At 38.6% G+C, this 21,615-nt stretch overlaps 1 protein-coding gene and 1 long non-coding RNA gene across 2 annotated transcripts; one reads left to right on the top strand and one right to left on the bottom strand.

The window, feature by feature from the left end:
- Positions 1-4,312: 4,312 nt before the first annotated feature.
- On the top strand, positions 4,313-8,665 carry pus7l (pseudouridine synthase 7 like). The gene is made up of 9 exons (XM_067490901.1): positions 4,313-5,093; positions 5,256-5,415; positions 5,573-5,792; positions 6,097-6,195; positions 6,423-6,504; positions 6,815-6,980; positions 7,157-7,286; positions 7,894-7,947; positions 8,043-8,665. The coding sequence occupies exons 1-9, from the start codon at positions 4,313-4,315 to the stop codon at positions 8,370-8,372; spliced, it is 2,022 nt and encodes a 673-aa protein (XP_067347002.1). The 3' UTR covers positions 8,373-8,665.
- LOC137106885 (uncharacterized) lies at positions 5,638-6,440 on the bottom strand. Its single transcript, XR_010912034.1, has 3 exons — positions 6,294-6,440; positions 6,035-6,177; positions 5,638-5,777 (listed from the first exon to the last, which is right to left on the bottom strand). It is a non-coding gene; the product is annotated as an uncharacterized lncRNA (long non-coding RNA).
- Positions 8,666-21,615: the final 12,950 nt, after the last annotated feature.

Consider the following 21,615-nt stretch of genomic DNA (forward strand, 5'->3'; position numbering starts at 1 on the left):
ATGTCTTTGTACTCTTTGTACTGTCTTTGTATGTTGTTTCTCTTTTTGGTTATTGTGTTGCTACTTTTGTCTCTTTTGCAAGGATTTGGTGTGTATTTTCAGTCACCGTGTGTCTATTTAATTATTTGCATCTCTTTCTGGTCATTTTGTGTATTTTTGTACCTGATTTATGTCATTTTCTGGTTGTTTTGAGACTCTTTGTAGTCATTCCGTGTCTTAACAGTAACCATACAGCAATCCATCCATGAGTAAACAAGACTCAGAAGAACGTTGTGTTTGTTTAGCTTTTAATTAGACAATTAGCTTGGAGTTTATTGTGTTGACTTCATTGTGGAAAAAGTGGAAAAAAGATTGACAACCTGCACCAACAGACTTATGGCAGGGGGTTACCAAACCTGATAATGTTACCAATGAAAGACCACGAGACAAAGACACTGTTAGGCAGATGAATCAAGAGGCAAACTGCTATCAAAAAGGTCTCTAGAGATTTTATTTTTTATGTGTGTGTTTGTGTGTGTTTCAATGAATTAACTTCCCTTTAGCTCAATCACCCATTATCACATGAGCCAAGGGAACAAGGGGAAAGCTGCATCACATGAATCCGACACACACCTGTACCATGTATCTATCTAGTCATTCACACAAACACACACACACACACACACAGCCACACATGCAACATTACTGGCTCACATTCAATTGTTAAAGCAGATCCAGAGTGGAGCACTGAACATCTGGAGTGGATAACGAACACACACACATATTTGTGTTTCTATTCTTGTTAGGACTGTCATTGACATGATGGATTTTTTAGTGCCATAACCATCCCAACTAAATCTCTAACCCTTACCATTACTTTAACCCAATTTTAACCCTCACCCTAAAATAAAGTCTTAACCTTTAAACAGGCCTTCAGACTTGTATCGGCAGAATGTCCTCACATTGTTGGAAAAACTTTTTTGGCTGTAATTAGGTAACAAACAAATCCCCAGCATACATCAACAAGATCTTTGGTGCACACTGTACTGTATGTGCATAGAGACATTCTGTGGCACAGAGGATGTTAGTGGGTGGAAAGACACAAAGAGAAAGAAAATATTTTCTCTAGAAACAAATGTTGTGCAAGTGTTCACATTTTTGCATAACATCTTAAAGAAATTAGAATGATAAATGGAGAAAGATAAAAATGAATATTTAGTGTCACACAGGAATTGTATTGCTTCATATGAAAAAAATCAGCTCCTATTTGGCTCTGGAAAAGTTTATGAAAAACAACCTGGGTGGTATCATGCGAATTATCACTTTTTGAGCTTGAAGACTAAAAATCTGCATGGAAAGTCTGTCAAACTGGGGCATAGAGTGTGAAAGATTTGGCATTTAGTTAGTTTGAGTTATATTTTACATTACATTTAGTTACTTTATAAGGAAATATGGCATGACTTGACAGTGGTCTAGTATACTGACACCTGAACCATGAATAAAAAAAGCACACAGTAGAATATATTATAAATGAATAATTTAAAGTTTTACTTGTTTTAGCTGCCTTATTTCACTAGTTTGAAGTCTTGCTAATGAATTAAATGTACCGCCATAAAACTCAAACTCTTAACTTAATTCTTACTCTTCTTTGTTTAATTCTTGTCCAGAAGGAGCAGCGACACTTCCTAAAAATATAAATAATAAAATGTGCACTTGTGAGTCAGTGGGTTAACATTTTGCAGGAAGTTATATAACTAATCTGGAACTGAAAGCTTAACATGGAGGTCAGCCTCAGCCAGGAAATGCATCTTCACTCTGGAGAAATGGGCTCTGGTTATAGGGTCTGGCTGTTGTGGAACATTTTTCAGATGACCTATTGCCTTGACCTATTGACTATTTCATGTCAGTCTGTAACGTAATATTTGGTTATTGTCAAAGTACAGTTTGAACACTGCCATTTCCAGGAGCTGCTCAAGTTATCCCAAACTAGTTTCAGCTCACATACCCACTTCCATGAAGCTCTTGCATTACTTCCCTCCACTCTTCATTTTTAATGTTTTTGTTCTCACACGTTCAGGATACCTGTCACAACACAATATCTATAGTATTTATAATATCTCCACAGTGTATTTACATAATAATGAACCAAAATATGGCTCAAAGGCTTTAAGGAGGTAGAAAAAAGCATTATTGTAGGCAAAACACCAAAAGGTTGTAGATACTCAAATTAAGAATTCCAGGATCATTCATCATCATCATTATGCAACCAAATCTTTAGGAGAAGAACTTTCCGTGCATGAATTTGTAATTTCTGTTGCATTGTTTTGTTATTTAAAATGTACTCTAAATCCCTGAATTTAAGTTTGTGTTACTAGGGTACAATACACAATATAATTTAATGAATTTTTCAGCTTTGCACTATGCACCATCCAAATGCCCCAGTCAGTTTCCCAGCACTCATCCACAAGGTCTTTAGGACAAGTTCTTTAGGATACATTTTATTTCATTACTTCAGACCATTGCAGAGTTAAATACTAATATCCCTGCAATAATATAAATTCAATAATATTTATATAGTCCAAATTATCATTGATGCTAAATATTTAGGCCGCTTTTCCATGTCCCTTTACTTCAGCAGCTTATGAGCAAATGGGCCCTTGTGCACAACATTGGGCTTGTTATGAGTCTCTTTGTGGCTATTTTGAGTGTATCGCGGTCAGTTTGTAGCTACGTATGTTATTTGTCTTAGAAGCAGTTTGTGCATTTATGGTTGTGTCTCTGTGTTTGCATCTGTTTGCGGGCCAACTCCAACAAATCACACCTTCATCATGTACTGGCCTAGATAAATGACTTTAGAAATTCAATGTCTTGAAAAAATTCAAGACATCAAATCACCGATGGTGGCTTAAATATTATTGACTTTTTACTGTTTAATCAGTCTCTGAAAACTGCATTGATAAAATCCCTCTCAGCATGTGGAATATTTTTACAGCCAGGATGGCTCAACTTCTTATTTGACGTCCCCATGCTGTGGGTAAACTTCCTTCCAGAATTTCATGAGCAAGCACTAACATGCTTTGCATTACTGTGCAATTACAACATTTCTCTACACAAATGTTAAATCTGGACCAATAACTGTATTATAAATGACACATTGACATTGTCTCATTAAAAACGTTTTTTGAATAGTGACAATTCCTCTTACTGTTGCATGAATAAAATCAAAAATATAACATCAACATTTGTCCAAACAAAAATAATTTGATGCCAAAAGAAACTATTTTTATTTTAAACAACATAGAAACAAAAAAGTAAGAGAACTACTGAACAGGAAATCCTCCCCAGCAGCTATATTTGAATGGGTCTTACTACAAGGTCAGTTAGTACCACCACATCAGTTTCTCCTCACTAATTAAGGGAAAGATGTTTCATTTACTACTGAGCACAGATACCCTTGTAACAAATCTGCCCAGATGTCATAAAATTGATATAATTTTTGTAATGAAGAAACTGAACCAATGACAACAATGTTTATAAGCTGTGTGCACACAGAACCAAAAAACCTGTAAGCAAATGTCTTCATTCATAAAACGGGAGGCGGGAGAAAAGGAAACTGTTTTGAAATTGTGTGGTTTAATAATTTGAAAATACATTATTAATAAAAGACAACAAGCAAACGAATAAAAACAATCAAAAAAGCATGTATGTGGTCAGGTCGCTGACAAGAGTGTCGCTTTAATAAACGTCACGTGATTTGATCACATGATGCGGAAGTAGACTGGACGGTTTCACCGCGGTTGTATTTACATCGAAAGCTTCTCGTTTACATACTCTCCCAGGTTCGTAGAGTAAAAAACACAGAGCTATTATTCTCCTATAATACATTAATATTCCCATTTAAAGACAAGGATCCGCTTTATTTTCTGTAGTGTCGCAGATATACCCCCTTGTCATCAATTTCGAGGTGGGATTAACGTCTAAGAAACGGTTATTACTTTAATAAGACTGTTTTGCATGATTAACGCATGTTTAATTAGAAATAAAGCTCCTATAAACATTAGTGTTTAAGAATACTAATGGTATTTTCTAAGATCTATCCTAACTACGACTGCCTTTTATATCAGATTTAAACATTTTATTATTGCTGATGTTTTATTAAGCACATTATAAGTGATCTTACTTGCAGTCGTTTCCTGATATACGTTTTATAAACTGTTCGATTTATACCATATGAATTATTAACTTTTTTTTCTTTTAGTAACAATTTTTATTTCTTTTTTTATTTTTTACATTATTGTCTGTGGGAACCCTGCAGAGATTGAATGAAGCAACAATGAAGCAGGACAGTGATGCTGTGAATGTGCCTGCTTGCTTTGTATCTAGCCATGAAGGTTTTCATGGAAGCATCAAAAACTTTATTAAAGACTTTGTGGTGACTGAAATAGACATCAATGGACATCAGGTTAATACAGTAGCAGATAAACAAACATCCGACTGTTCAAGCTCATATAAAACAAGTGCAGAATGTAAGGAGAATAGTCATTCATTAGTCTCACAGGGTACAGATTTTTCAGCTGAGTATGGGGAGGATATCGCCCTGCCTAGTCCAGAGACTTTTGATTTAGGTGTGATTTTAGGCCAATCAGTCAGTGATGAGCTTGAGCAGTTTGTGTTGACTCTCAAAGATGAGAATCCAGCCAAGCAGGAGCTCTCCTTGGGATCCTTCGCTGACAAACACCACAGAGCTAATGTCCACCGGGCCATCAGACACCGTTTTCCTTTCCTCATGACTGTCACCATTCAGCCGGAGATCAGGGTGAGAGAAGATCCAGACTACAGAGAGCTCTCCCAGCTGGTCACAGAGGACGAAGCAGAGGACTTCTTCAGGTTCATAGATGCCAAAGTGCAAGGATCATCTTATACATTTGGTCCTGATGACAGCAAGGAGCACAGGACGGCGGTCCATCACTTTTTGAGCAAGAGGTTTGGGAAACTGGTGGAGACTAAAAGCTTCAATGACAAAGGGACGACAGCGATCTCGGTGAGGCTGAGAGAGCGAGGGAGGCCGAAGAAGAGATGTGCAGATGAGCGAAAGGAAGAAGAAGTTTACACTGGTAACTTGCAGGACTGCAACTTTTCATAATTGATTAATTTCATATGTAATTCACATTTGGTCTATAAAATTGAAAAACATTTGCTCAAGGTAACACCTGCTAAATCAACAACTTAAAACTCAAAGGTTTTGCAAGTGCTATAATGTGTGTGCACTCTTTCAGCATTCATTTTGTGTAAGGAGAACCTGGAAACTCTGGAGGCCATCAGTTACATGGCAGCAGCTCTGGGAGTCCTGCCATCAGATTTCACCTACGCTGGGATCAAGGATAAGCGTGCCATCACCTACCAGTCAATGGTGATCAAAAAAGTCTCACCTCAACGGTAATGCTGCATCTCTTCACAAGTATTGTTGGTCTTGTCATTGTCAAAAAATAATGCAATAGTCTTGCAATAGTCCCTATATGTGAAATTTATTTCCTGTGAAACTAGGGTCCTGTTTTCTAGAGCATTCATTATTTATTTGTCTGCATGTATCAAGATTAAAAGAGAAGACATTTGAGTTTGAGAAGAGAGGGATCCACCTGTCTCAGATCCACTCTGTCAGTGAGCCTCTCAGGCTTGGACGACTGCAGGGGAACCATTTTGACCTGGTAGTGCGTGACCTGCGACCGCATGGGACTGGTGACGCACACTCCTCTGGTGCACACACACACACCCGACTGGCAGCCCTTGTGGAGGAAGCACTGGAGAATGTCAAAGTATTATTCTTTTTTGTCGACCATAGTCATTTTTTGACTTCCTGTTACATGCATGTTACTTTTTATTTTTTTCACACAACTTTTAGCTTTATCTAGACATAGGAAATTATATAATTTTTACATATGAACCACCAGAAATTATCCACATTTAGGTCACGTCACGGATGTTATGTCAACATTTAAATATAATAATAGAGTTTTACAACAAATGTTTTGATTTGTGTTATAATTTCAAGCTTTACCATCATATAATCGTCTGTAGTAACAGCCAATACCCAGTGCCATTGGTTGTTTTTCTTTCCAGGCCAGAGGTTTCGTCAACTACTATGGACCACAGAGGTTTGGGAGCGGACAGAGTGTTCAATCTGACCAAGTAGGGCTAGCTCTACTCAAAGAAGACATGGTAAGCGATGCAGATATATATCATATACCACAGAATAGGATAATACTATGCTATGAAGATATGAAATTAATGTGAGCTGCTGTTGCTGCTGAACTTACTTGTTCTTCAGTGGTTACGTGATGCCTATAACATCTCCAGAAGCTCGAAAGAGTCTCAAGCCAGTAAAATAAAAATGCCCTTAAATACTTGCTGTATTTTGTTCATGCACTGAATCTTGTGTCTTGCAGGTGAGTGCTGTCCGTCTTTTCTTCACTCCAGAGAAAGGCGATGATCCTCCGAGTCATGCAAAGAGACACTTCCTCCAAACAAGTGCGATCTAAGTTTCTTTTTCCCCTGAAAATGATCAAATGGGATGTGAAAGTTTCTTTCCAAAGCTTTTATGGCCAGGTTTACAGGAGCTAAGAATTTCTTTGGGTGCTTTTTTGCCATTATGACGACCACCTCAGTAACTATCCAATTCTACTTTTATATTTAAGGATTATGCTGATATTTATCACATTATTCAGAAAACACAATGTTTTATGTACCATTGAGTGTAGCTAACATAGGTTGGAATAGAAAAATGCACAGTTTTATAGTTTTAGCTTAAAAAACCTGTCTGTGTTGCTTTCCACACCAGATAATGCTAAGGAGACTTTAGCATTGATGCCATTGTCCAAGGCCAGGGAGCGGCTAATGCTACGGGCCCTCAACCGTTACGGTACAGGTCCGGATGGTTGTACTCAAGCTTGGCTCAGTCTGCCCCACAGCATGAGAGTCTTCTACCTACATGCCTACTGTAGCAGGTCAGCTGCAAGGGAAAAAATACAACACTGCCCTTTTCAAACATATTGTAGCATTTTAATGACTTGGGACCTGAACGTTTATTATATTTATTTTATAGGTTTTGGAGAGCCGGCTCACAGTGCTTTAATTCTTTAATAGTGCTAATTGTGCTGATCACTCTGTTTTTGGTTGTCAGAGTGTGGAATGAGGCGGTGGCTCATAGGTTATCTACCCTGGGCCACAGAGCCAAGCGAGGAGACCTGGTGTGGGTGGAGAAGAAAGGGCAAAACAAACTGGAGGATGCTGGAGAAACCTGTTCGGCTCAGGTAAGACAGAGGACTGAATACGTGTCCACAAATGCTGGTGACATAGCTTTCAGATCGTTCACTCCCCTCACCCTGAATATACACAGCTGGTCAGTGTTGAGAGTGTATGCACAAACAGTGTGGTAGCTCACACTTTAATCTAGGCCTGACAGTGTAAAAGGGAAATGCAAAAGAAGGCAGGGTAGGGTGATGGCTTTTGCTCTTATGAGGTCCCTTTTCTTTAACGAGGGGCATAAAGTTGTTGGATGTTTGCAACAAGTAGGAAGGAAAACAGTTATGCATATGCTTACTAAGATAATCTTGTCTGTGTGATTGGAAAGTGTTTTCATCAATAACACCAGTAACAAGGATAATAATCTCTCCAAAGTAGTTAAAATAAGTAGTTGAATCAGGCCCCTGTAGTCTTTTGAAATTTGTGGTTAAACTTCACTCAGACTAGTTATAATATATACTCATTTTGAAGGCATTTTGAAGAATGTTGACGCATTTAGCTGTAGGACATTTCAGTTGGGAATAGTGTTGCTTAAGGACAGTTTTTTCAGGAATTGCAAGACACCATATTTACGACACGCTGTCTATGCTACTGACATTTCTTTTGCTTTCCTAGATCCATGTGGTGACTGACCAAGAGGAGCAAGAAGGAATCTACACACTGGGACAAGTATGAAGTTCAGGAAACTACTGTGACTGTACTTTAAATATGACATTTGCACGTTTTGCACGTTTATTGGTACTGTGCTTTTCTTATCCCATCAGGTGTTACTACCAATGCCAGGAAACACTGTCAAGTATCCGGAAAATGCCATAGGGACTTGGTACCAAGAGAGACTGACCAGAGACGGACTGAGTGACTGTCGCTTCAGAGTCAGCAGCTTGAAACTGAATCTGCCTGGCTGCTACCGCCCCCTGCTGGCCTTTCCACGCAACCTACGCTACCAGCTCCAGAGAGAAACAAGCAGGGAGGGAGGAGGAGAGGCATCAGGAGGAAGGAAGCAGGACTCACTCGCTCTCGCCTTAAGCTTTGATCTAGACTCCTCGTGCTATGCTACCATCTGCCTCAGAGAGACCATGAAGTGTGATCCCTAAGCTTTAAGGTGCTCACTGTAATTGTGTATAATTTAAAAGAGAAAGGGGTTATTGTGTGTAAAAGAGGCAGCTTTTTGTAACTCACTCAACACTGTTTTGTACCTTCTTTGATCCTACAGTGATAGTGATACATTGTCAGTAGCACTTTAGTTTGTCATTGAGAAGAAAACGAGAAGACGAAGCAGAATGTGCAATTGATACAACTTGATTGAAATGGGGCCATTGCACAAATCTAAATGTAAAAGCATGGAAACATCTGTGACATGAATAAATCTTTGTTTATTGGAAATCTACATACATTTGTTTTTGCTTTCCTCTCAGCCTTTTGAAGTGATCATAATTGCATCTAACAATAAACAGTCATAAAGCGTTACATTTATTTATATCCTACTGGACAGTAAGTATCTTACCTCACAAACAGTTAGGTGCATCTCTGATGTTGATACCTGATATTTGGTGGTTTGTTTTGTTGCTGGTGCAATATATTGTACAAATACCTTGTATATTGAACTGTACCTACTGCTTATTAATTATTTGCAAATCACTACAAGGAAGTGATCTGATTAGGTTGCATGCAATGTTTTACCAGTGGTAGATAAATGAACCAAACTAAAATATTATTATGGTGGCTGTGGAGCACTTTCACAAGCCACCTATCTGACCCTAAATGGTCACAGTTCGTTACGCTTTCAAATAAATCTATATTCTTAATTGCAAGTTGTGAATTCTGTGATTTAGCTCATATTAAATTGCCCGAATAGTCTGGCAATACTCTGATTATTCACAAAGTAAAAAAGAATAGAAATAAAGCCGTTTATTTTTAATACATTTTACATACATAAATCCTCATGACATCACACCATGAAAATGTTACAAATATTACAAAAAAAGGCCCCAAAAGTGTTCACATTTACCTCCAGAGTAATTATTTTGTTGTTAAAAATCTTGTGGTAAAATGTGCTCAAGAAATAGTTGTTAAAAATAACAAAATACATTTGATAGTTAAATGTAAAATTATTAAAGTAATTTTAACAATAAGGCTTTTAAAGTATAGAGATATACTTTCCAATTTTTTATAAACAAATGTAAAAATATTAAAAAACATATATTTAATACTTTTTTTGTCTGCTGGAAGCTTCCTGAAGAAATTTTGCCACTGCCCAAAAACACACTGGAGTGAATAAAGGGCCAACCCATCAGCACTGACAGAAAGCAGATTTAGTGACTATACTTCTTTAGGTATATTCATTTTAATTCTTCTCACAAATGTTAAAACACCATATGGTGAAATCTGGTCAAATTTAAAAAAAAAATCACATAAAGTACAAAAGCTCTTATGACTGTGCACCCATCACCACTAGGTGGAGACACCCTACAATTATTGTCAGGCACATTACACACCAGTGGTACTGCGTTTGATTCAAGTGTAACACTTGAGGGTTGTTTATACTAACTTGTATTTGAATATTTATTTGCTCAACTATCACTAATTTATTTTTGGGCAACCTGACAGGATCTTGAGTTCATCATCAGAGAGTAAACAGCATCTGTGCCACGTGACCAAAGTCCAGAACATAATCTGAGATGGAAATGAAGCTACGTAGTTCATATGATCCTCAACACAGAGTGAAAAAGCCATTTTAAGAACCAATATAAATTATGATGAAGCCCAAAACCCCTTGTGTAATTATGCTGCAGTATCTAAAGTATATAAAAATTGAGGAACATTGCCTCCTATGACTAATTTATGCAAGTTTGATGGGAATGTTTAAAAGGCAGGAGCACAGAAACCCCCCTCTCATGAATAAACCACACTGGATTTGCCTCCGGGCTGTTTTTACTACCTGTTACTGTGAGAAGTGAGTGACTCTGTGGATGCTTTATTTGTAGGTGGGTTCTGACATGCAGCCTGTCATCAACCCACAGCGCTGTGTAATAGAGAGCCTGCCTGTGAGCCAAACTGTCTGCCAAAGAGACGCATTAGCACTAATGAGTTTCTTCGCAATTTGAAGACTTTGTAACTAAATAACAAATTACCCAAACAGACAGGAGAGTGGATAATTGAGATCCATGTAGTAACACTTCAAATCAAATCCTACACTGGATTAAAACAAATGATTTTTTTTTTTAACCTCAGGAGGCAAACTTAATCTTGGCAGGTAATGTGCAAATTCATCTTCATGGCTCTTATGCTCATTGTAATAAAGTAATTTTTGGTTTTTTGGTTTTTGTTTTGAATAGTTCTGATATTAAATGAGAGTCATGTGCTGGGTGAATCCATCATGTTGGGAACAAAGGCTGCATGGTTAATCATGAGGCCCCTGGGACAGCCTCATTAAATGCTCTAAACTTTGCCTGCAGATGTGAAATAAAGCATTTCCTGAGTGTCCTAACCATAAACCTCTATTGCATAAAACCATAAGATTCAAGTCAAGTGGAGACCTCTTGTGAATAGAATCTTTATTTGGGGTAGTAAATATGTGAGGCAGATACTACTGAATCTATCTCACCCTAACTGCACTTCCTTCACATCACAACATTATTTTAATCAGTTATAGATTTCCCAAACCTTGCATAACCTTTATGATGCACTTACAGTCTCCTATCACTACCCCTACTTTAGGTAACATATGAAAGTAAGAACAATCGGTCATATTCTCCATCAAACAAAGTGAGAACAGGACTAATGAACACTTCGCTCAACTAGGATTTCTCTACTTTGACAGACATGGGTGAGTGACTTCACCTCAACCTCAGGCTCATTCATAATCCAGCTGGATGTTGATGAATGTTGACCCACTTCAGCAACAACGATGACAACTGTACTATATGTCTCAAACAGCAGAGTATACTAAACTGGAATGGGGTAGCAGTACAGCTTTCTCTGGATATGTGCCCCTGCAAGCCTAAAACAAGGCTTTCAAAAGACCCTGAGAACATTTATTCTCAATCAGCTTTTTACTATGAGTAGTGGGGTCCTGCATTAACAATGATTTTCCCAGTACTGTTACAGTTACTTCGCTTGAGAGATTTTTTTCCTGCACTTTTTTTGTCACTGGTTGGAAGTGAACAGTCAGTTGGAAAAAAAAACATGTCAAAAGCATCAGTTGACCAATAAGAACCAATAACAGCAGCAATAAAAGTAATAATTTATAACTCTGTTTGCAGCTTATTTAGTCATGAGAATGCAATGTCACCATGAACAACTTTGGATCTGAACCCAGGGCCAATGAATTTGAAAACCAAAGCCCACGTCTGCATAGGGATCTATTAGCACCTTTTGCAAAGGCAACGGCAGTAGAAACCCCTTAAACCTCCCATGAAAACACTCTAAAGTGCACCACTGCTGCCCCAGAAACCCCCTAATTGGGATCCCTTTTCGCTGCTGAGGGGGCCTCGATAGGCTCCCTATACTCTCCCACCAGAGTCTAGGATCACCTCTGGATGGAGATGACAAATTGATGGAAGGAGAGAACAATGTCTGGTGTGGAGGTAAAGAAGCTGAGCTAAATTCATCTTAACTCAGTTTTATAAGCAGCGAGTAAATAAAGGACTTTATATGCCCACTAGTTTGTCTGGTGTGATAAATACATCAGCACTTCCGGCAATGCAGGCAGTTCATATCAACATGTATATAGACATAAAAATTCCAAAGGCCTGTGACCTGCCCGAAACACAGCGCCCTTGATTGGCGCTGTGTTTTTACTAGACACTGATATGAGACTGTTTTTCTAAAAAAAAAAAGCACAGGTGTGTGTGTATGAGCTTGAGTGTGCTTGTGAAAGAGAGAGTGAAAGAGTGTGTGTCTGTTTTCCGAGGCAGATGTGTACACAAGGTGGCTAAGCGTGATCAAGACAGTCAGATAAGCATAAGCAAAACTGTTGTTACAAAAGTGAAATAAAGCGCTTAATATAATGTGGAGATGTTTTTCTTCTATTAAAGCAGGAAACCTGTTTTAACAGGTTTAAGGGAAGCTCAGAGTAATTGTAACTAATCCATTTAGCTTAAAACGCATTCTAAGAAGAATGCAAGTGAAGATGAACGGCACACATGGCTGGACACACGAGCCATGTGCAAGACTTGAACTGTGATCTTTTCATTATGGGACAGTGCCATTTAGCAATAAAACCACGGGACCTCTCTGCTGCCCAGAGGGTGCTCAGTCACCCATTTAGAGTACTCCAGACAGTGTCCCACATGTGAGAGGTCTGCATGTGGAAAATACACTGACCTGATAACTACAGCTGAGTTATTGACAAGCGGAAAGTGAAAGAAAAAACAATGACTGTATTATATTGACGACAGGGATAAAGTAATGGTGTGTTGCTTTGTGAGCATCACTTGTTCCTGAACATGTACAGCAGTCTAATCTGATGGACAAGGAGAACAACTGTTGGACTGTTATTGCTATTCGCTCAATCTGAAGGTACCAAAATAGATGTATGTGGAAAAATAATTTAAATGTATATTTTTTCATCAAAAATCAGAAAGATCTTGTAGTAGTAGTGTTAGAAAACCTCGTTGCCCCATGCACAGTACCAGACCCTGGTTAATACCAACCTGCAAAATGCTCAGTCAACTGTCCCTAAAAAGGTCAGTAACAAGGATTTAAAAACCATCACGTGACAAATTCAATTCGGATGCTTGAGTCTACACGTTTTTGAATATCCAAAATGTTTCTTTATCCTGCTATTAGATTGGTCTGAATAGCACCGCCACAGTGTGGATTTGACCTGGTTGGACAATTAATCATACTGTAAGTGTTGGTAAATGTAATCTCAGCACGGCTCTTTTCTACCATAAAATAAAGAAAAAGCTATAAATCAGATGGCTGCTAAAATACAAAAAAGGTGCTGTCTGACTTTTGGATCCAACTAGTCATCATGTCCAGTCTGCGGATAATTTCCTACCCTGTTTGTGACCTAACGAACAACCAGACTTTGCTACAACTGGGAATTTTTCTCACACTGTAAAATGAAAGAAAAAAAAACTTTGCCTGGGTACAGTGAACAGTCTGTGCCAGAGTGGAAGAATCTGTTGACTTGCTGCACAGCACAGGGAGGTGAAGGAAAGCTCATTATTTTTAATGGTGCCTCTTCTCTGGAGACAGAGAGGGCTGAAGCATAATACTGCCTAACTCCAGCCTGCAACACTGAGACCTTGTCAATATAAATGCAAGCATGCACACCATGCTGTCATGTACAAACCAAAAACATGGACTTGCAATGTGCTTCCATCATCATAAATTCTCACCTGGCAAACAAAGTTAACTTGAAAATACCATTTCCATTTATGAATTTAACATGACACAATTGTCTTTGATAGACACAGGGGAAAACGGTATGTTATATCAACTGCTTTGAATGATATTGTGGCACCTGATGCGATAGCGACAACAGCTGTGAGTTTGTAAGGCCATAAGTAGGAGGTATTGTATACTGTACATTGTTTCAAGCTTTTGCAATAAACTTTGCTTTTGTACTGCGATGCCTCAGTAAGACACACCAGACATTCCTTGCCACGGTTACAATAATAAACATGAAAACTAGCAGGTTTAGGCCCATAAGGCTTTTCATTTCAATCCACTTTCCTAAGATTGTAGGATTGTGGGAAAATAATCACTGATCTTTTCAATGAATGAAGTGCTACATTTGTTAATGGAAAGTGAGTCATAGTGTAGTTGGAGTGGATGGCAGGTGCACAAAGATTGTCTCACAAAAAAAACTCAAGTTTGACTCCAGCTCCGACAGTGACAGTGTTCTGAGGTTTAGGTAACAACAGCAGTTAGGGTGAGGTTAGAGAGGATTTCAGGTTTTTTCTGAAAGTAAATTACAATAACCAAGTGTTGTGACAGCATAAACATGACCATAAACACGATTAATCATGCTGCAGTCAGACAAGCTGCATATCAGGCTGCAAGATCGAATACTTGTATTTACAACTTGCCTTCAACGTTAGCCATCAACAAATCCTTATTTTTATGAGAGAAAATGTAAGTATTGCAGCTGTAATACTGTGTCCAACTACAAGGTATTTGCAAAAGCAGTTTAGTACATACATATGAGTATGTAGTTTTAACTAAACCAGTTTTTTGGTTTAGATTTAGGTTTGGGTCCAGGCAAATCATAACCACTTATGTCTTTCCAGTGACTTTATATGCAGTCACATCACATGCCAAGCCCCAAATCTTCCATGGTGGGCATCTTCATTTACAGACTAGTAAGATAGAAGAGCGGAGAGAGGTTATTTCAGATGTGAAGCATTTTATACATATCATATCAGAATGTTAAGTCGGAAAACGTGACATTCGTTTTCTTAAATTAGTTTCACATAAATGTTTCTGTGCCCTGTTATTGCCATAGACATCTCACTTTCATAGCGGTGTCTCAGTGGTGGAGCTGGTTTGGAGCCTGACTGTTGTCCTGTAATTACCTTGCTGACCAAATCCCAGCTGTGTGTGTGTGTGTGTGTGTGTGTGTGTGTGTGTGTGTGTGTGTGTGTGTGTGTGTGTGTGTGTGTGTGTGTGTGTGTGTGTGTGTGTGTGTGTGTGTGTGCTCATAGAGAGATAGGAATGAAAATAGGAGGCAGTCCACTTTGGAGCAGCTGCAACAGTACATCTGTTGGGTTCAGTGCCTGAGGAGAAGAGGGAGAGAGAAACAGAGCTGTAGCTACTCATTGACAGATTGAACCACTTCCTGTCCTGGTGGTGGTTATTGAAGAGCTTTGAGGGACATCGGTATTTCACAAAGCTCTTAAATACTCTGCTCTAACCCACCCTAACTCTCCATCCTTTTCACTCCTTCACCCCTCATTCTCCCTCCTTTTTTACATAGTAATGACAGACACGTTCATTTACATGTGGCCTGCTGATATCTCCATACCCTAAATTATCTACACCATATCTCACAGCATGCTTAGACCATTAGGTAATATGTTGACCGAAGTAAAAGCACTATTTATCAGAGATGTAAACTAATGGACACGTTATAGCCTAAAATTAGATATGGTACACATTTAATCACTTTTTGTCTATACATACAGTCAGACATCAACCAAATTTATCTCTGTGTTTGACCATTTTACTCGGCTCCCATTCTCTTCGCTTCTCATCCTACTTCGTTCTCCTTTCTGCCTCATGCCTAAACTGTGACGAAATATGCTTCTTTAGATTTTTTTGCCAAGAAAACTTCAGGCTACGATATATTTAGCTTAGTTTAACACAAAGACTGGAAACAGCTGGTTAACAAAACTCAGCTACCAGCACCTTGAAAGCTCATGAACTTCCACCTTATACTGTAAATCTTCCAACTTCCCAAACATCACTTAGTGCAGAGACTGTTTTTAACTCGATCGTTGCTGGGTGTCGTGTCATTCCAGGGATACAAAAACTTGCTTTTGGGCCATTGGCTGTGGTCTTTAGGCTTTCGTCTGTAGTCTGTTTTTTGCATAAGCTATGCCAACCACTTCCTGCTTCTGGCTTCACATCACAAACATTAAAACAGTACCATTCTTCTCGTTTAACTCCATAAAAACTAGTAAAAACACATCACATTACTTCCTGAGCAAACACTGTAACTACCAGCCTATATACTTAATAAATTGAGTGAGGCCCATGTTAGAGAAATACATTGTATCTTCTGTTCCCACAATTATTTGAAACAAGTTCATCAGCATCAGAGCCCCTAATTGCCCCCCTCTTTTTAGCTTCCTGTTTAATTATCTTGCGGTCCTCAATTAAATTTCAATCTTCATTTCAACATTAACCTCTATTTTAAAAGGTGTTTCGGATTTCTTAAATGTTTATTCTCTCTGTCTTCTTCAAAAACATTGATTTTTACTTCATCTCACTGGACGTTATGCATTCAAATCCTGAAGTAAAAACAGTTTTGGTGTCAGAGGTTTGAATTTTCCCCAAGAACTTAAAAGCACTAAAAGCAAGATCATTCTTGCAACTACTTTCATGTGCGGCAGTATTTTGGTAATTAAAAAAAAACTGAATGAAGCCAACTCTTTAAAGGTTAAATTTGGCCTATAAAATATATTTTTGTTATGTTTTGAACGTGATTTTGTTACGTGATTTGAGTGGAGTAGTAAAACATGGAAGACCACCATTATGTATGATCTACATTGCAAAACATTACTGAGATGTTCCTCAGCCTCCACTGTACCAGTAGATTTAAGCCTCCCCACGTTTTTTGTCAGCCTCCACATGTCTACAGTTCTTATTCTTGTGCACTCACATGGCTGGTTTGTAAACCCAGATGGCACAAAGTGCTGGTGGAGAGAGGGCAGAGACAGAGTGAGACGGCAAAAACAAAGAGTTTGAGAAGCAAGAACAGAAAGAACAAATTCTCCAATGGAACAATGTCTAATTAAATTTAGCATGGGGAAATTTGCCAAGAATGGAGTCATTGTTTTGGAGCATGTGGAAAAAGCTGACATGCATCTGTGCGTGTAGTTCTTTCTAAACTATTGTTCTGCAGTGGAAATGAATTAGGTGCAGGTTAGAGGGGAAAAAAGGCAGAAAACCATTCATCATTAATGAAGATGAAAATACAAAATTGGTGGTGTTCTGCTGAATAGAATCAACTGAGCACAACAGATGGGATGATCTACAATTGGTGATGAAACTCAAACAGATATGAGTATTGCTGTTTGTAGATGTTCGAAGTGATTAACCATAATTACTTTGTAGCTATGCTGCCATACCATGACTAATCCAAACCACCTCAGTCATTTTCCCTCTATTGTTGAGCTCTCTTATCAGCTCCCTGCTAGGATTTGTGTGAATACACAGGCTCAATGGAGAACCATGCCATGTCCTCCCTAATGTGGTTCTTTGGTGGGGCACAAAGCCTGCATGTCTCACTGATCTCCAATGCGAGTTCACCACATTCAGAGAGAGACATGAGAACATCCGCTACAGTCAATTTATCCCAAATTGATTCGTCAACAGTCAAGCTGTCAAAAGATGTCTCAACAGAGGGCAAGGACAGGGTGCTTGGTTATCTTTGGGCTGGATGTTTGCTTTAGAGTAGTCACGCATTCAAGTAAGAAGAAATGTAGCGTTAAAGGAGGGAAACTTTCACTGCTCTGGCCTGAGAAATGCTCAGGGTAGCAGGTCACAGAGCATGTTTTCTTAAATAGCTCGTACAAATGTGAAGAATGAAAGCAACAGATTGACAGAAAGTCTGATACAGGCATCCAGGACTCTCTAAAGATGTTCTCTACTGACTTTGGTGATAAAAGTCGTGTATACTTCACAAAGCTGCAGCTTGTGGCCCAGAGCAACTGCCTCAATTTATAAACTTCCATTGCAAGTAACTATGCATTTGCTGTGGGAGAACAGCTGGTTATCTTTAAAAACATCCATGCATAGAATCTTTGAACTTTCTTTGATTGAGTAACAGTTGTAATAAATGACAGTGTGTGAAATTCATTATCACACAGCATTTCAGAAGATTATTTCAAAAGTTAAATTCTGCTGCTTTGTGCTGGCCTTTGTCAGGGCTTCACTTTGATACTTCCTATTGTTGTAGAGTCTGAATGATTTACCAAGAGTAAGCCTGAGTAACAATCACCTACATCTGAAGACTTATTTTCCTTGTTTCAATGTACAATGTACAATCTGTCAGAGCACATGAAGGAAACCTTCTCATATGGGAGCATGCAGCATTCAAGGAAAATTCCCCAGATTCTAACATGAAGACATCTTAACATTTGCTGCAGTATATACAGTGTGATACAAGGATAAGGGAAAGAAATGCCTTATTTGGGTATATTTAGACTGGGTGCCTAAAGAAACATTATGTAAAGAATATGACCGATAAGACTTAGAATAATAAAACTGTGCTTGTGAATGATTATGTAACTCTTCAGTTTGATTTCCGTGCTCTCTTGTGAAGAGCTTATTTGGATTAACCTTGCTGATGGTCTTACAGGGACACAGATAAGGTCGAAACTCAAACTCCCTTTGACTATTAGAATTTTTTTCTCATTAACCCAATAACAAAGATGTAGTGTTTAGACTACACACCATTTTTCTAGTTTATCGTTTGCATTATTTTACTTACAGCATATTGTCCTGTGCTTTTTGCCGTCTCCTTTGCTTAGTGACTTAATGGACTTTGAATTGAGTGTCATACATTTGCATCATTACTCCTCTAAGACGTACGTTTTCAGGAATTTGTCGTGTTGCTGTTGATGCAAATTCACCCAATCCCTGTGAATTGGACTTTTTAATGTTTTCATATATTTGACCGACATTCTGTACTATTGCTAATATCTAAGCATAATGCAGGGTACAGCCATTGAAAGCTTTCTTATGTGACATGGTGTAATTTACGTAAACCAAAACCTGTGCACAAAGTCAAATGATATGTCTGCTTATAGGAAATATGAACAAATCTTTTTTTAGTTATAAGCCAACAGAAGAAGCTCATTCAATTCCACTCAACTCTTCTGAACATTTTAGGGCCTTTGTTTCACTGTTTTAGTTTCAGATCCTGCAACTCTAATGTTTGGGCTCTAATCAGCCTTATTAGCTTGCTTCTGCATAAAGTCTTATAAATCCACCATACACTGCCCAGCGCCAGCACAGTTAGGTATAGTTTTCCACAGCTGTGGAGCATTTTGCAGCTGGGGAACCAGATAATTCCCTCAAGAGCAGGAGAGGATATTATTTTCATTAGATACCAAAAACACAACTAAAAAATGATTCCCAAAGTTCCTCCTCACCATACCAACTAAAATTAGGGGCCCATTTCAACAAGGTGTTGCACCGCTTCAAACAAGGAAACATATTAAATTAAAGCTTAAATATTTATAGGCTATCATACTGTATAAATTGTAAAAAAAATAAATAAATAAATACAGAAAATGTAAATAAACAGATTTTGGAACGATTTTTATATTTATATTTTTTATATAGTATTTTCTATTTTTCTCAAATGTTTTATTGTGAAAAGCACCTTTTGCACTGGAAATATTTCTACTGTACGCCAGCATGGCTCAGTGTGAGAAAAGTATGCAACACTGGAAAACCACTATGGAAAATAGTGTGACCGGCAAATGTGGACTAAAGGAAACCCCTAAGCTAAAGAAAACACCTACCTAAGTATCCTGATAGAGTGGCGGTTCATTATTGCCAAACAGCTTTAGTTTACTTAGGTCTTGATTGTATATAAAGTTTGTGACACTGATTTAAAATGACCCCAGCACAGTTCATTTGGGTTGAGGTTGAAGTCCACGAATCCGTTTTCACTGCAGCTGAAGTGGCAGACTGCAGCACCTGAGCAGCTGTTACCTCTTCTTAAAGAATGTAAATTGACACATAGTCCAAGTTCATACATCTGCTGGGCATCTTTTGTTTCAGCATGCTAAAACAAGACCCTTCTCCAATTCAGGGTTGTGAACTACATTGCACCATAAAGTCAACTGTAGTAATAGCCTATGAAATATCACTCCGTTAGCTTTCCTCCCATCAGCAGAGCTGTGTTGATCAGATTAGATCGGGACTCACCCCTGCTGCATTACCTTCCCTGTACTCACAGGTCCTGCTGGAGTTATGATATTGGATGACACATTCCCACACTCCCAGTCGAGCGTGGGAGAGTGAGGTGGGTGGGCAAGACGGTGCGATCAGGCCTCACAAGTGCCTCACTGCATCAGTCAGAACAGAACTGTCCCACACAGATACTGTAGGGATGCAGACACCTACGCAGATAAGTCACAGTGATGTCCTTGTGCGTGTATAAACTGCAGTAAGAAATGAAAAAGCATGCACTCATATGCACATCACACTAAGATAAGTTAGAAGACACCTACGAGCCTGTCAACAAGATTAAAATGATCACATTCTTGTGGAAAACAGGGCAGAAAGTCTCCAGACACAGACAATGCTGAAAGATAGATACGAGAGATGAAAGAAAGAACAGTATAGAGAAAAAAACTAATGATGAAGACTGTGTCATGTTCAAACAATCATTTGATATTTTGGGAAATATGCATTCGTTTTTCTATAGCAAACATGAAGCTATTAAGCACGTGTTTTACCTAACTGTCCATGATTAACAAATCTACATGTCAGCACCTCTAACTCTCTTTTTCTTGTTTTTACATCATCACGTCTCTTTGTTTAATCCATACAGACAACAGAATGTAAAAATCTGAATTTACCCGGGTAGCTGCTGAGATAAAGGCTGCTGGCTGTTACTCAATACTTAGCATACAATTACTTGTCATTTGAGGAAGTGAGTAAGTGTGTGTTTCCCAAATTGCCCAATTATTTATTTAAAGGAAATAGCCCTGACAGTGAAATAAGTCCTTGACTTTTAACCCAGGAGCTGATGTTTCTGTAAAAGACTACTTGTCTGATCACACTACTTTGAGGTCTTTGAGGTTTGTAAATTGCCTCCAAAGGAAAAAAAAAACCCTCCTGAGGCTTTTACAGCACCCACATGGGACTCATATTCCATAGGCTGATGGAGTAAGGGGTGAGAATCAGACATCAAAGTTCAGCACTGTCACATGAATGGACTGACATTTAACGTTGGAAGGAAAGGCTTCACACATACCTTTGAGGGCTGGTTTTAGTGGACGGCTTATGTGGATGTATGTGTGTCTTTGAGAGTGTGAGGAGAAAAAAAAGGAAGGGCCTGCACTAAATCTGTAACTAATCCATTCCCACAACCAACAGACTCTCTAACATCTTAGTATCACCAGTTTACGACACCACATCCACATGGTCACTGCTGGCTGGCCAGTAAACAAACATGTGTTTGTGATGTTTATGGTTTCTGGCTTGAGGTTTTTACGATTGAGCATACAGTTTCATCATGAAAAGTATTGTTAAACCATCGCTCAGAGCACAGTACTGATTAAGGACAGATCTGCTTGTATAACAATACGCAAGATTCAAGAAAAATGTCCAAATGTTAAAACTGCACAAAGACTTTGATTTTGTTAGGAACAGAGTCATAGAATTGGATATGCTATATCTTACTGATATGCCTCTCATTGTATCGTCTGATCCTGAGGCGTGGAGTCTGTCATTTTAGCCCAACTTATAAGAAAAACATTCTGTAAATTAAGTTGGACTTAGGGGATAAATGTGATGGAAACAGTCGTTTTCATCTTTCTGGCCACCAGACCCTTGTCAACCCAAAGGGACCGCTACCCTGATTGCACACCTCCACCCATGGCTCCATGTCAGAGCAGTGAGATGATGGTCTTTAGTTGCTAA

The sequence above is a fragment of the Channa argus genome, chromosome 21, assembly GCF_033026475.1.
Source record: "Channa argus isolate prfri chromosome 21, Channa argus male v1.0, whole genome shotgun sequence".
NCBI classification, from domain to species: Eukaryota; Metazoa; Chordata; class Actinopteri; order Anabantiformes; family Channidae; genus Channa; species Channa argus.